This window comes from Pseudopipra pipra, chromosome 11, assembly GCF_036250125.1.
Source record: "Pseudopipra pipra isolate bDixPip1 chromosome 11, bDixPip1.hap1, whole genome shotgun sequence".
Classification (NCBI taxonomy): Eukaryota; Metazoa; Chordata; class Aves; order Passeriformes; family Pipridae; genus Pseudopipra; species Pseudopipra pipra.
The window spans coordinates 4,972,569-4,986,805 of NC_087559.1; the positions used below are offsets into that span (position 1 = coordinate 4,972,569).

Sequence of the window (14,237 nt, forward strand, 5' to 3'; positions counted from 1 at the left end):
GAGAGCACAAAGACCTTGTTTGTGGCCCAAGGACTTGAAGTTCATAACCAGACATGTGAAATCTAATTAGGAAGTTCAGGGGATTTAGGGGGGGTGGGGGGAAGAAAAAAAATAGATTTTTTTTGTTAGAAAACCAGAAACGAGCATTTCAAAGCCTGGGTAAAGCAGTCAGGTTGTAATGAAACATGGAGAACAGTTAAAGTCACCAAGCTGCTTTCCTTACTGCGTGACAGAAGCTGCTTGTTACAACAGTTCATGATTGATGTTTTTTTCCCATAGGTGTCAATGTGCCAGATTTCCATGTAAATAAACAGGAAAAGGGGACAGTAAAGGCAAGCAGCAACTGCTGAATGTGCACACTTGGATGGCTGCTAGAGGCTGTACACAGGAATGCTTATCAAGGAAATTAGGGGGAGATGCCAACAGTGTCCATCTAAATTAGTGATCCATAAGCAAAGAGACTGATCAGCTTCTTCCTTTGACTTTTCCCACCATTTGAACTCCAAAGCTTCAGTTGTAACATCTTCCTACAGGTACACTCCACACAGAGTATGAGCCTCTGAGAGGCCTCTTTGCCAGGATCCCACAAGTCTCATCTTAGGGATTCACTTATATTATTACTTTCATATGAAAACAAAGTGCATGCAGTACTCTGGGTCACCTCATATAACATACCTGCAGTTAAACATCAAAAGTCTAAATCGAGGTACATCCTTTGTTCACAATTATATAACAGTTCCCAGAGGAATAAAATCAGTTGACTAAGGTAAAACCAATAATCATTAGTGCAGAGTTTAGGGAACTGGAAAGGGGAGAGGAACCCCATGCTGAGGGCACTGATTTGAGATGGACAAGTCAGTAGTGCTGTAAGCACACAAAAGCAGCCAGTAGGCTGAAACAGGCAAAAAAAACCCCAAGAGGAGGTAAATGCCCTTACAGTGACACCGGGCATTGATTTCAAATTCTTCCCTGCGAAACAAACTGAAAAAATTACACATTGTTTGCAAACATTTCAGCTCTAAGACAGTCAAGCCCTTCATCACTATCCCCAAGTAAAAGGAGATGGGAAAATCTCAAAACTTTCACGGCCATTTCATAATGAAGATGGAGTCCCAAACTTTGAGAAAGACATGAGGCTCCTTCCCTGTCTTCTCCAAATTCTATCATGTTCCCAACCTAAATAAGATTTTCCTTAAGGCTTTCTTAGCTATTTCTGGTTAAATAGAAATTTAAATGCAGCATCAGTCAGATCATCCACCCTTACTCTTCCAAAAGGTAAATGAAGGAAGAATGGCTTATGCAAGGATTAGCATATTATCTTCATTGAAATAGTATGGTCTCAAATGCCTTAGTTTTTGAGATTTCATATTTCAAGTCCTTGGCTTTACAAGTTGCACAAACACACCAAGTAAAACAAATTTCAACCTTCCTATTGCTTTGCATCTGGTTTTGTTTTTTTTTTAATAACAGCTTTTATATAACAGAAACTTCAAATATGGTAATTATGACTGCAGATTCATCAGAGTGTACATTCATGGGAGTCTCAGGCTTTCATTTCTCCTCCACTACTCCAACAAAACAAGCACCCACATTCTGTCTAAAATCCCTGAGACATCAGCTGTGTGATCAACAAGGCTGTTGCTGAGGTATCAGTACACACTGGAATGGATCCTGTTCCCCAGCTCTTGCAGCCTACAATGTATTGTGTTGTTCCCTTACCTACAAGCACACGCTCAGCAGCAGTCCCTGAAATAAGACTCCTCTCTACTTCTGGAGTTTAATTCCATGGGAAAGCCACATCTAAAAGTGGAGCTGTCCATACACACCTTTCCATGTCAGGCTCTGGTTAGAATTGATTAGTTGGATGAATTAGTTGTCATCTCCACTTGGGACACAAGTACTTTACACAGGACTCAGCAATCCAATTACTAAGTCACATCTATGCAGAATACCCTCTCTGCAAACTACAGACTATTTTGTGGCACTTTCCACCACAGAAGTAAAGCCAATTAACTGGTGGCCCAATCCCCAAGTTTACAAACACTTCCACAAGCAGTTGATTGCAATGAGCCATTTTCAGTTCAAGGCACTTGGAAACCTCCCTTAGCTTGCTCTGCACAAAAATCTCTGATTTTGCTTATCAATTAAGTACTGTTACCAACTGTAACAAACTGGTCCTTTTGTTCTTTGTTGGTTATGGAACAACAGCTGCCTTTGTCAGAGTCTCAGCACAGCTATTTATAGGTTGCGTCTCTTTAGAGACCATTTCCTCTCTTGATTTCTCCCACCTCTACTTAGCTCAGTCTATAGACATTAATTCCTTATTAGTAAAATAATGTGTGTTTTTAGGAGCTAAATCCTGTCCCAAAAGAAAAGTGTTACATCAGGTTCGTTTTTTTTCCCAAGCCAACTGTTGAGAAACATGGGTCAGTGTCCATCTCTTTAGGTTAAATCAGAGACTGAAATATGCTTTTTTCCTGCAGCAATTTAAATGTATTAGTAAAGAAATATTAATTCTACTGTTTCATATCCTTATTTTCCAGACTTCATCACACAGAGTGGGCTAATTTTGAAATTCCACAGTAAACGTGGATTGGGCAGCCTTTACAAGGCTTCTTGTCACGCAGCGAGCAGGAGGGATGCAAACTACCCTGAACATTGACTACAGGGACTCCTTGCACCAGAAGAGTGCAGAGTACTATTCTGTCCCTGCCTGGAAGCAAAGAACCACTACTGGGGTCCCTGGGAAATGAGAGAGGAAGAAAACCACAAAAATAACCAGGTCCCTTCTAATTTAACAGGTTGCACTCCAAAGGAACTTCAGAGAAAGGACTCCGGAAGAACCTCATCCCTCAATTTAGAAAGATATATATATAAAAAAATAGATCAAGTGTCTTGAAAGCTATCTTTTTCGCAGTTCACTGAGGTTTTTCTCTCAAATTCCAGGACAGTTGCACTTTGCATCTTAGACTAAAGGAAAATTTATTCTTTCTGGCAGGACTCTGTAGCTATTTCTCCATGTACTCAAAGGGCACTATTTAGAGAGGGAAGCTGGTGGGCCGCTTCCTGCGTCATGCACCACGTCTCTGAGAGGGCTGTGGGAATCTGTGGGAGCACAGGACTAGGTTAACATGACATCAGATGACTACTGTCAGCAAATGTAAACCTGTGCTACAAAATCAATGCTATGTGGTAAGCTGTAAATTTTGGCACCAGATAAAAAAGAAACAGACGCCAGCACTGGCAGACATCTACTCAGCCAGATCTAACAGCACTTAAGCCTAAGGCAAAAAATTCACTGGAGCTACCCTCCACAGAAGATCAAAATCAGATTATGCCAGAAGTATGATTAGATTAATTCTCAAAGCAACGTGAACCAAACTGAAACAGCCACTTGTAGGTAACCTGTGCCTTGCCTTGCTCAGAGCCTTCCACAACCCCTGTGTTCTTGATGTTTGTGACAGGCTTCCCACGTGCTCAGACTTGTTCAGTTTTTAATTTCCTTTATTCCTTCCCCTTTTGTTTAAGACTGTGTTTTAAAATTCCCCCCTCCCAAATTCTGTAACATCTTTGCTGTCGTCTAGCTGGGGACTTCTCTCCAACTGATATCAGGCTGAGTTAAAGCTGTGATGTCAGAGATAACTGTCAAACTAGAGTATCTCTGGACAGCAATGCCAACATGTAACGTACAATTTCTTACTTGAATATGACAAGATACAGGAACCTGGGATGCCAGAGGTTCCTTCCTTTCTGAAAACAAGTATAAAGTCCATGGCAATCTTTAATATCGATGGGAATGAGCTATTCATGGTAGCACAGTTTACTCCTCTGTTGTAATCCTCTCACAACTGACATAACTGGGAAATAAGAAAAGTAAAATTGTCCTTTGTATTCTCTTGACCTGACTCCAGCTTGTGTCTTTAAATTCGTGTTTTTCATTGCAACTGTATACCTTGAGCTCTTCAAAGAAAAAACCAATTACACTCTATGGAACAATACAATAACTACTTAATTGCAAGGAAAAGAAGCCATGCTGCAGTTCTGCTTTCTCTCAAGGAAGGATGATTAGACTTAACAGGGAAATCAGAAGGAAAGGACCGTTGTACCGTATTTGCCATTTGCAGGGCTGGGTCCACCAAGCCGAGGATTTCTTCATTGTAACTTGACTCCAGACTAATTATGTCATCGATCACATCATCCATCTGCAGCAGAAAAGGTGGACAAAGAAAAGCAGACCAGTCATCAAAATCACCAGGATACAGAGGCCTGACAAAGCCCTTCAGCCACACACGGGCTCTGCAGCACAAGCCCAAGGTACTGGTGCAATTTTGCAATCCCTCAGCCACGACTCCTGCTACCCAGCCAGGACACACAGGTCGTGGCAAAGCTGAGGCTTCATGGTCTAACCCACTCCTCCCACCAGCAGTTACCCTGCACTACCTGCCCACGGACACACTGTTCCTTCCCAGGAACCGCAGAGGAGGAAGCTGCCCATAGAAGGAGCAATGCTGACGACATGACTCCCTCTCCCCCCGCAGCACTGCCCGCCTACCCTCCACCTCTTCCCTCTGTGGGACCAACACCTGCCCACAGACAGGAATACTGAGCCCCTGACACCTTCAGGGAAGGAGAGAGAGCAAAGGCCTGCTGCTTGTGGGGTGACAGGCTGCCCACCATTGACAGCAGAATCCACTGGATTCATATCCCTCATACACCCTCCTCCCAGGAAGCAACACCCAAGGGCAGCTCAGAGATGATTTTAGGTGGTACAAGACATATCTTTTTTTTGGGCTGGGCTGGAAGGTTCCTCCGTAAGCTCCTAGATGGTCAGGAGAAACACCTCTCCAAAGCACCCACCCAGCTGTTTCCAACAGTCCTGCAGGACTATCTCCTTTTTGCTCATTATAAAAAAAGAGCTTAAATAACAGAGATCTAGAAAATCAATGCATAACACTGATGACAGAAGTAGTAGTATATGGGATAGTAGTATATGGGATTTTTGCATTGGCTTCGGAAAGTGTGATCAGAACAAATTACACTGACTGGAAGTGAGGGCAAGAAAGGAACTAACAGTTACAGCCCATAACTAAAGTCTTGTTACTGTTTCTGGGAAGGAATAAAAAAAATTTAGTTTAAAAAAAATTAAAAAATATAAAAGGGTGATTACTGAGGATGAATTACCACAGCCTCCTCACATAATTTTTTAAAATGCAAGTTTGATCTGCATAGAAATGTGGAGTCAGAAGTTATCAGGGCAAGAACACATCCATGCAGTCTCGGAAAATCCAACTAGAAAAAATTTCCTGAACTGAGACCTTAAACCATGTTTGAGGTGTTTTGCTGCTATAACAGTGCTAGAACAGCACGAGCCCTTTTTGGATGTCTCCATGCATTTTTGACATCAATGCTAACAACCAGTGTTGCTCTTTTGTACCTTAAATACATTTAATATTCAACTTCTTAAAGACACTATAGGGCAAGTTTATTTGTCAACACAACATCAAAGAAACATGCTCATTAGAAAGGGGACCTGTGCTCCACCTCCTGTGTCATCCAGTACCTGCATGCATGATGCTCGTGAGTGTGTATTCAGAGCCGGGCACTCACTCTCAACCCTGCTTTGCTCTTCAAATTTATAAAATCCCTGCAGAAATAAAAAGGAAAAAAAAAAAAAAAAGAAAAGAAAAAGAAAAAAAAAAAAAAAAAGAGGAAGAAAAAGCAAAGCATGGATCTGAGTTCATGGCACAGTCTCAGTCCCAAAAAGAGCACGATTGAAATAGTGTCATGCACACATGTTCCTGATGACACAGCAAAGTGAAGCTGTAAATACCTTGAAGAAAAAAATATTTGGGTGCCACTGGGACAATAGGATGGAAATATTTGATTTTCATTTCTTTTGAAACTATGGAGCACAAGTATTACTCTTGCATGTGCAAAATATGTTCTGTAACAACTGTTTCTCAAAGATGTGTAGTATTCTCCTCACAGACTGAATCTGTAGTAAAAATCTGGCACAAAGGTTTGAGGATGAGAGGACATAAGCAGCTCTACATTGTCTCCAATTGTTCATTTTACAAAATATTGACATGACTCTTATACTTGTTAATATCTTCCCAGTCATCTTCCTTTGGTGCCTGAGCACACATGTAACATCTAATTAAGTTTATGCCAGTAAAGATTAAGACAAGGTTGCAAAGGACTTCTAGGCATAGGGTAGCGAAGTCTTATATTTGTAGCACTGAAACAGCAACCAGTAACATTTTAGGGTATATTTGTTGGGATAATCTGGCCTTCCAGTTACACAGGAGACTTGCACAAATTTTACTGTAAAAATACCTAAAATATCTCAAAAAAGCTTTGTGGTTTTTTTCAGTTATTTTTGCTATGCTCTTTGCTCTTTCTACGAGAATGAGCCATAAATAACATTATTCCAGAAAGCTACAGCTTACAAAGCTGCTTTGTGTTCTCCAAAGGTCAATTATTCACTGTTGCATCAAGCAACAGGGTGGGGGAAAAGAAAAGTAGTTTTAATAAGTATCAACTAGCTAATACAGTTCAAAAAGGAGGAAGTTTGAGGGATACAGTTGTTTTGCCAAAACGTTCTATGCACCTATCTACTAATCAGGCAGACACAGAGGCAGCAGTTACATTTTCACAATGACATTCGGAAAAGATAAACACAACATCTTGACAATGAGCAAAAATGGTTTAAAACAATTAAAGCAGATTGCAATTCCGTTTTACTGAAGAATGTGAATAGGGAGAGCATATTACCTCTTTCTCACAGTTGGAGTTGAGGGTGAGCATTGCCATCGGGCTGTTGGGAGCGCTGCTTCCAGTTCCAGGCGGCATGACATGATCCCCGGGCTGGTTTGGACATGGCAAGCTCAGGGCTTGGTTGGCATGTTTATTTGCTAGAGTGGTAGAGAGGTACTGCTTTACCTGCTGCCGCTGGGCCTGCTGAATGTGGTACTTGGTTGGATTCTCAAGGTGAGTCTGCACCTGTGCGACACAATTAATAAAAGAGGGTGTTATTGTTTAACAACGTCATCACAGGTGCTATGGATTTGAGCTGTGCATTTCTGACATAAGTACCAGCTAAGCATTTGACAAAGTACAAACCTGCACAGCTCCAAGGAAGGCCACAGCATGTCACTAACTCGCATCTGGTGGCAAAAAATCAGTTTACGACCCGGTGTTTCAACAACTGAATTATTATCAGTAAACCAAGAAGCTCCAGTTATTCTTCTACAACATGAGATTTCTCACTTAAGCCCAACGCTCAGGTTTCCAGTTGATACAGGCAGTCCAGAACAGACAGTTCTGCATTCAGACTTTCAGCTGTGCGACACTCAGTTTTCACTAAAATATGGAGAAATGAGTTGTACCACAGGACTCATTTTACTTGTTAATATCTACAAATGAAAACCAAGTCCTATGGATTGCTGTCCTCGATCCAAGAGAGGTCAAAAGGTTTGTTGTTGGTTTTTTTTTTAGGTTTTGGTTGTTAGGTTTTTTTTAAATTAATACATTGATTAAACTAGAAAAACAGGAAGACACCATTTTTCTGCCTACAGATTATTTATATCTCAGATATATGGCCTAAATCATATACAAATAAGGCAGCCTGTTTATAAACACATCATGCAAATAAGATGCAAGAAAAGAAGTGTTTCAGTTCAGATCAATCACTGTCCTCAGCAACAGCTATTTTTATATTTAAGATAAGCTTTTCGGTAGTTAGAATTTTTTTTATATTCAAAATATGAAAAACCTCACACCAAACTACTGGTGAGCACTCTAAATAAGCAAGAGAAGAAAGGCAATTTTTTTTTTTCCATGAAAAATTTCCACCATATCCTGGAAACTCTTTGTTGCCTTTCTCTGGTCATTCGCATTTTCACCAGAAGATAGAAAACTAACCGAAATATAGTAATATTCTGAGAAGTTATTTTGTTTTAAAATAGTTTCATTAAACTGATTTTTGCTGTTACAAGTGACCACGTACACTGCTGTGAAAAAAATTAAATAAAGCATCCAAGACACCAGAGGAAAAGGGTTTCCTGCATCCTGTACACACCTTCTTAGCAACAGGTTTTAAAATAAGTCTGCAACAACAACTCACCTGATAATGATTATATTCAAGCATTTCCAGCATGCTACTTAGAGGTTGCAAGAGAAGCGACTACAGTATCCTTTGCTCTATTGCCACTCCAGTTTGAGGGATCCACATATGGAAGCACCATAAACAAGCTACCCCAGAACAGCAGAAGAAACTTGATGGCCACTGCTCAGACTTATAGTAACCTACTCTAATTAGCCATGCAAGTGGAGAAACAAACAGTTCACACAAGGGCTCTTCATGGAAGTTATGCAAGTTTAAGTTAAGCCCTAACGATTGGTATTTTTTTTTCCCCTGGCTTTGATGTCATGCTTTTTCATAAACATAAAAGGACCTTTTAAGTGATGGGCTATCAAAGTCAGATTGACAGTCTGCTCAAGGCTAATTCGCTATTCAGCTTTCGTTCCAGTCGTACTAACAGACAATGGCAGTTTTCTTTAGCAGTAAGGTTAAAAGTTTTTAAGTACAGAGTAAGAAATAACTGAACAAATGCCCTACGAGCCTAATGCACATCCCCTGGAGTGCATCAGTGCATTAGTGGAGTGCACTGGATAAACCCACGGGCTACACAGTCCTATCCTCAGCTTCCAGGCTCAGCTGCTGATCCACCCAGGACCTGCAGCAGAACATGAAGCACTTGAAAAAGCTCTACCCCATCCTCAGCCTCCCTGGTGCTTTAAAGCCATTAATTCTGTCTCAATCTAGAGCTGCAAGAAGTTTTCAAGTTCGTGGGCTAAAGCATGTTCCAAATGCACTTATCTGCAGGTGGGCACAGTCCCTACACATTCCAGGACTTACCTTTTTCTTCTATCCAACTCCTTGACAGAAGTCTGTACTCAAACACAGACATAAAAACCACTCAACTGGCAATATTTCCCAGAGTCTCCGCACATTAGGATGGTATTTCTAGACAGTTTAATCTGCTTTGTTGCACTACCTCACAAGACAACACAATACCAAAGCCTGCTGTGATAAGTACAGTACTTTGACAGTCCCAAACTGCATTATCAATTTTTCTATCACCAGTGCTAAGAGCTACACTACCCAGATAAGTCTATTTTTCACCAAATTTTCAACTTCAAAGTTGAAGATAAAATTATCAGTAAATGAGTTATTTTCATAACACTTATCTTTGGTTAAGACATTTGAAAACAAGCCCTACTCATCTGACAGAATCTGCACATTCCTTTTCCTCCACAATCATCAGACACAACTGCTGTTCTCCATCCCAGGATGGAGCTCTCTGTATCCAACTCTTACTCACCCTCCATACTCCCAGGAGAGAGACAAGCAAAATTCCACAATCCACATCTCAACTTTACATCATCAAACACTAAATTATTTATATCATATACTAACACACTGAACTGACTCCACTACATGTCAAGTTTTGAAATGCGCACTGCCTGACACAAGATTTTTTTTTGCTAAAACACAAACTTATTTCACAAGAACTTACTCTCCCTGTGATTTTGTTGTATTATTCTACATTAGAATATTTTGAGTATTTTGTTACTCAATTACTAATATACAGTTTTAAAGGGCTGTGCTGCCAGGAAAGGCAAGAGAAAAAACGTTGTGAGTTCATGTGTCACAATCTCACACAAGTCCAGTAGTGAGCTGTCTTTTTCTGTCATTAACTTGCTCCAAAAGGATGCAAAGATATTCAGGGACTGAACACTTTCTTTTAATCCACAGCTGGTCAAACATACTTTCACATTTAAATACAAGAACATACAATCAATCTCCAAATGGAGGAGAATGTGATATAACAATTCCCACCCTTCAACAAGGACAGGAGTTCCTACAGGACTGAAGCAGCTTTGCACATGTTCCTTCTTGGACAAAAGTACCAATTTCAACAACCCTCACTCTGGCCAAACACGAGGCCCAACAGGCGACACAAAAGGTATCTGAGAGACTTGAGTTTGATTCTCTGTTGTGTCACTGGCTGCTTTCTTAAGCTGCCTTAGGAGCTCCACTGCGGAAATCTGGTGGGAATTGCCTTTATGAACTCTGTGCTGTTTGTTGAGACTAGCCCTGTCTTTGGCCTAAAGCATCCTATTCTACAGTCTCTACATCAAAGGCAGACCAAATGTGACCACTTGGACACACACTCCAAGATGCACCAGTCACAGCCAGCCTGTAGATAACCCATAAAGTAGTTCTTCCTTTTTGACAAAATATCTCATGAGCAAAGAGCTGCAAAATAACCCTACAATGAAATTCCGCTACCCTGAACTTGAAACCGTGAATAAAAGCTTTGACTTAAGATCTAATTTTGGTCCTCAGCCCCTTCCAGCCTTTCGGGTGAAGAATAGTTCTTGTTGTTCTTCCAAATTCATGAGACACAAAGTGAAAGATGGCAAATTATTGGTTTGGATACACTTCCTAAGAAACGTGACTGAATGAGGACATGAAAGAAAAAAATAAAGCAACTTGAAACCAAGTCCTCTGGTTCTCCAACTGTCTGTCTCCAGGAATCTCAACCAAAGCTTTGCTGCAACATTACTAAACTGAGTAGAACACGGTTTTTTGGGCATTTTGGTATTGACAAGCAAGAAGTAATGTAATATCATGTGCAGAACTTCAGAGATGAGCCGAGGCAAAACAAGCTAAATTTATCACACTGTAGTAACACAAGAATTTGGCTATAAGGAACTGCAGCTCAAGGATGGCCAAGTGGCAGCCCACAGCCTGGATTCAGCAGAGAAGGACCCAGAAAGCAGCTGTACATTCAATTTGCACTCAGATGCATTTTCAATTTGCTTGGTTATCAGGGTTCTGCCTACATGGGCAATACAGAATAACACTGCCTTAGAAGTAGAGCCCCAAAACTGGTTTCATCCCAGAACTGCCTGCAATGCCAGCTCAGCAGCATCTCCAGTATTTCCATAACCTGGCTACATGCACACTTAGAACTGCCACAGCATTAGATACACCTGCACCACCAGTCTCATTGGTCAGCAATTCAAGCTCCATCTGCTCTTGCCCTGCTGACACTCAGGAGGATGTATTTCCTTCAGGTGAAGCACTGAGAAAGGCAGGATAAAGAAATCAACTTGACCTCACCCCTGTGTTACCCACTTAGGCCCTACAAGGCTGAGCTGGGCTGGAAAAGTTTTGGATGGAGCCACGCTGATTAGTCAGCACTCACCCCTCACACTTTGTACTGTCCTGGAGAACCACATCATCTCAAGCAGGGAAAAGGCTTTATCATACCTTCACTAATCTTGAAATCTGACTGCTAATTCCAGGCATACAACCAGTTCAGGTATCTGAGCAGAGGAAAAACGGCTCCTGAGTAGCTGCCTATTTTCTTCCACATCACAGAAACAACAGTAATAAGCTGTTTATTACAGTAATAGACAGATTTTTCCCAGCCCTTGTGTCTAGTGTCAATCAAGCAAACATTTAATCAATAGCTTTGACTAGCTTTAAGCATACACACCACATCAGTGGGAATTTTAGGTGCACTTCAGACTACATTCTTCAAAATCCTTATTATATTACACATCAGTGACAGAACCTCTGAGTAGACCCACACACTTCCTTGAATTTCCCAAACTAAAAACGTTTCCCATTAGGGTGATGAGGGGCTCAGGAATTTAAACACAAAGCATAGCTGTGTGCTTAAGCACAAAGCTCAAGTAGTTCCTCTGCACGAAGCCAACACAAACAACTGAAACAATACTGCTGATACTTGCTCCTCTGGTCAAGTCTTGCTGGGAATCACTCAGGCTTAATTTACTAACAACTTGCTGATAATGGCAAGAACTTAAAAAAGTGCTATGTAGCAGCAGAGCAATGCACCACCACTCCCAGCAGCTATGCACAGACCAAACCCTTTTTGTAGGGGCACCCAGGAGTTCACTCTTGGGCAGGCCCAGGCCAGGGAAGCCTAAATGCCTCTGGAAATACAATTTGCACAGTGTAATCCAGAAATTAAATGGCTAATGATAAAAACAACGGGGAATTACACCAGAACAAAGGTCTTTAACTGTGGCATTACTGCCAATCATACTCTAGGAAAACTTCAAGGTCACAGAATCATAGAAATATTTAGGTGGGAGAAGACCTTTAAGATCATCAAGTTCAACCATAGTTGGAAGTTGATTAGTTGCTGTAGGATCAAGCTTTGAGCCACTGGTACATGTGGATGAAAGTAACTAGGCTAAGTTGGTGTGTGTTACTGACATACTCATGAATTTGTCCTTGCACAGGTTTGATTTCTTTGCAATGGGTAACTTCTGGAAGCAAGGACAAACACAGTCTATCTTGTGTTAAGAGTATTTCTTCAAGGTGAAACACCGAATATTGGCTTTACCATCTCAGTTACTACTTAAAATCACAGTGTCTTACTTGTCACATCTCCCAGTGCTGCTGCTTTCAAAGCAAAGCTGAAGATGCCTCAAATCCCCTGCTGGTGCAACACAAGTGAACAAAGGCCACCACGATGCCAGCAGCTCCAGGCTGTCCCGCTGCTCTGGCCCCCACAAGCTGGGATGGAGCATATTCCCACTTCCAAAACCACACAGAAGGAGATTCTTCTCACCAAAAACATCACTGAAACTTCCTGTGACAGTAAAGCCAAAGCACTCAATGCTTCATTTAAGCAGAGATAGGCTCGGGCACAGGAACATGTCAGAGGACAGCAAAGCAAGGGGGAGGGCGACTCTTCTCCCCACCCCAGTCCCACTTTTTTTTCTTTAATTAAAAAGACCATTTGTTTTAACTAAATTGCCTAAGGACTTACAGTTTACAATTACAAATAAAATACTTTTTTGTCAGTTTTTTTGGTTCAATAGAACTTTTTGTTGCTTAGACAGCTAAATGTCATGGGATTTTTAAGAAAGGTTAAAATTCTGTGTCATTTAACAATTAATGGCACCCAAAGAAAAACTATATGAAACCACATCCACTGAAGTGTTCTGCAAGGGCTACAGGCTTCAGTTGGGTTCACTGCAGCGGAAAGCCTGTTCAACAAACCAGTCTTGGGCTTCAAAGTTCCTTTTTAAAGTTGTTTCAACCTACTTTCAAGAATAAAAACAGCAGCAGCAACAAGTTGCCTTCTAAGATTTTGAATAAAAACAGGAAGTTGTATAAATAGGTGTCTGTCCTTTGAGGTTAGGGGAAAAAATTTGAGGAGAAAGACATTATGAGAAAGATAATCAATTAGTGCCACTTAGAGTGATTTATTCCCCTAAAATTTTCCAATCCAGATTCAAGATTCTGCAAGTCATATTCACCAGAGGCTGGTCCACTAAGTCTGAAAATCCTAAAGACCATAAAATCCCTTCAATTAACTTCATTAAATATTGATCATGGGTTTCACTGCAATGCCAGGAAGTACCCTCCTACCACCCAACTTGGAGCAATCCAAATAACCAGCCAGACAATGGTTTAACTCATTCTCAATGACATTTTCCCACATGCTGCATTCAAACATTAAACAACAGCATCACATTTTTCCCCCTAAAGACGTCAGTGGTCTGAAGTGGCTTCGCGTGAGAAGTTCAGTCCTGTTGCTTTCTGAAACTTTTCCAGTCCTCAAAGATGAAGCAGCCACCTCACTTGTAATGTCACCAAAATTAAGCTGATTGGGCTGTGATAGATCATTCCCCATAGGGCCACTGTGAATTTAGTAATAGATAAACCTATTCAGTAACTTCTCCAGCTGCCATTCTCCCCTTGCCCCCAATTTTACTAGAGCATATTTGCTCCACTTTCTTGTAGCCCATTACCCAGAAAACATGGCCAGAACAACACTGACCAGAAAGCCCAAAAGCAAGAAAAAGGTGAAGAGTAACTTGTATTAACTGGGGAATGACAAGCAGGATGAACTGATTCTATCATTTTACTTAGGGACATGGCAAACACAAGGAAACTACATCAGTTAGCACAACAAAACTCCCTGGTTATCTAATTCACCCAAAAACCCTCTGAACTTGAAAAGAAAATCAGATATGAGAAAGTTATTTAAGATCTGGCATCACAATTGCACTCTAAGTAAGTGGATCCAACAGTCATCTGCAAGCACAAAGTTATGAAAAAAGAAATGGCACATTGTACAGAATGAACATCATTTACACAACGAGGGGTTGCTTAGTCCATC

General features: G+C 41.0%; 1 protein-coding gene across 7 annotated transcripts in view; it reads right to left on the minus strand.

Annotated features, from left to right (window-relative positions):
- MITF (melanocyte inducing transcription factor) overlaps positions 1-14,237 on the minus strand; it is a 103,396-nt gene that overhangs the window by 13,065 nt on the left and 76,094 nt on the right. For 5 of the 7 annotated variants that reach the window (XM_064667204.1, XM_064667203.1, XM_064667205.1 and 2 more), the window contains 3 exons: positions 6,775-7,002; positions 5,561-5,644; positions 4,107-4,202 (listed from right to left, as the gene is read on the minus strand). In XM_064667204.1, the coding sequence (XP_064523274.1) occupies positions 4,107-4,202; positions 5,561-5,644; positions 6,775-7,002 (408 nt within the window). The remainder of the gene's footprint in view (positions 1-4,106; positions 4,203-5,560; positions 5,645-6,774; positions 7,003-14,237) is intronic. The other 2 variants (XM_064667207.1, XM_064667206.1) reach the window with 1 other exon arrangement.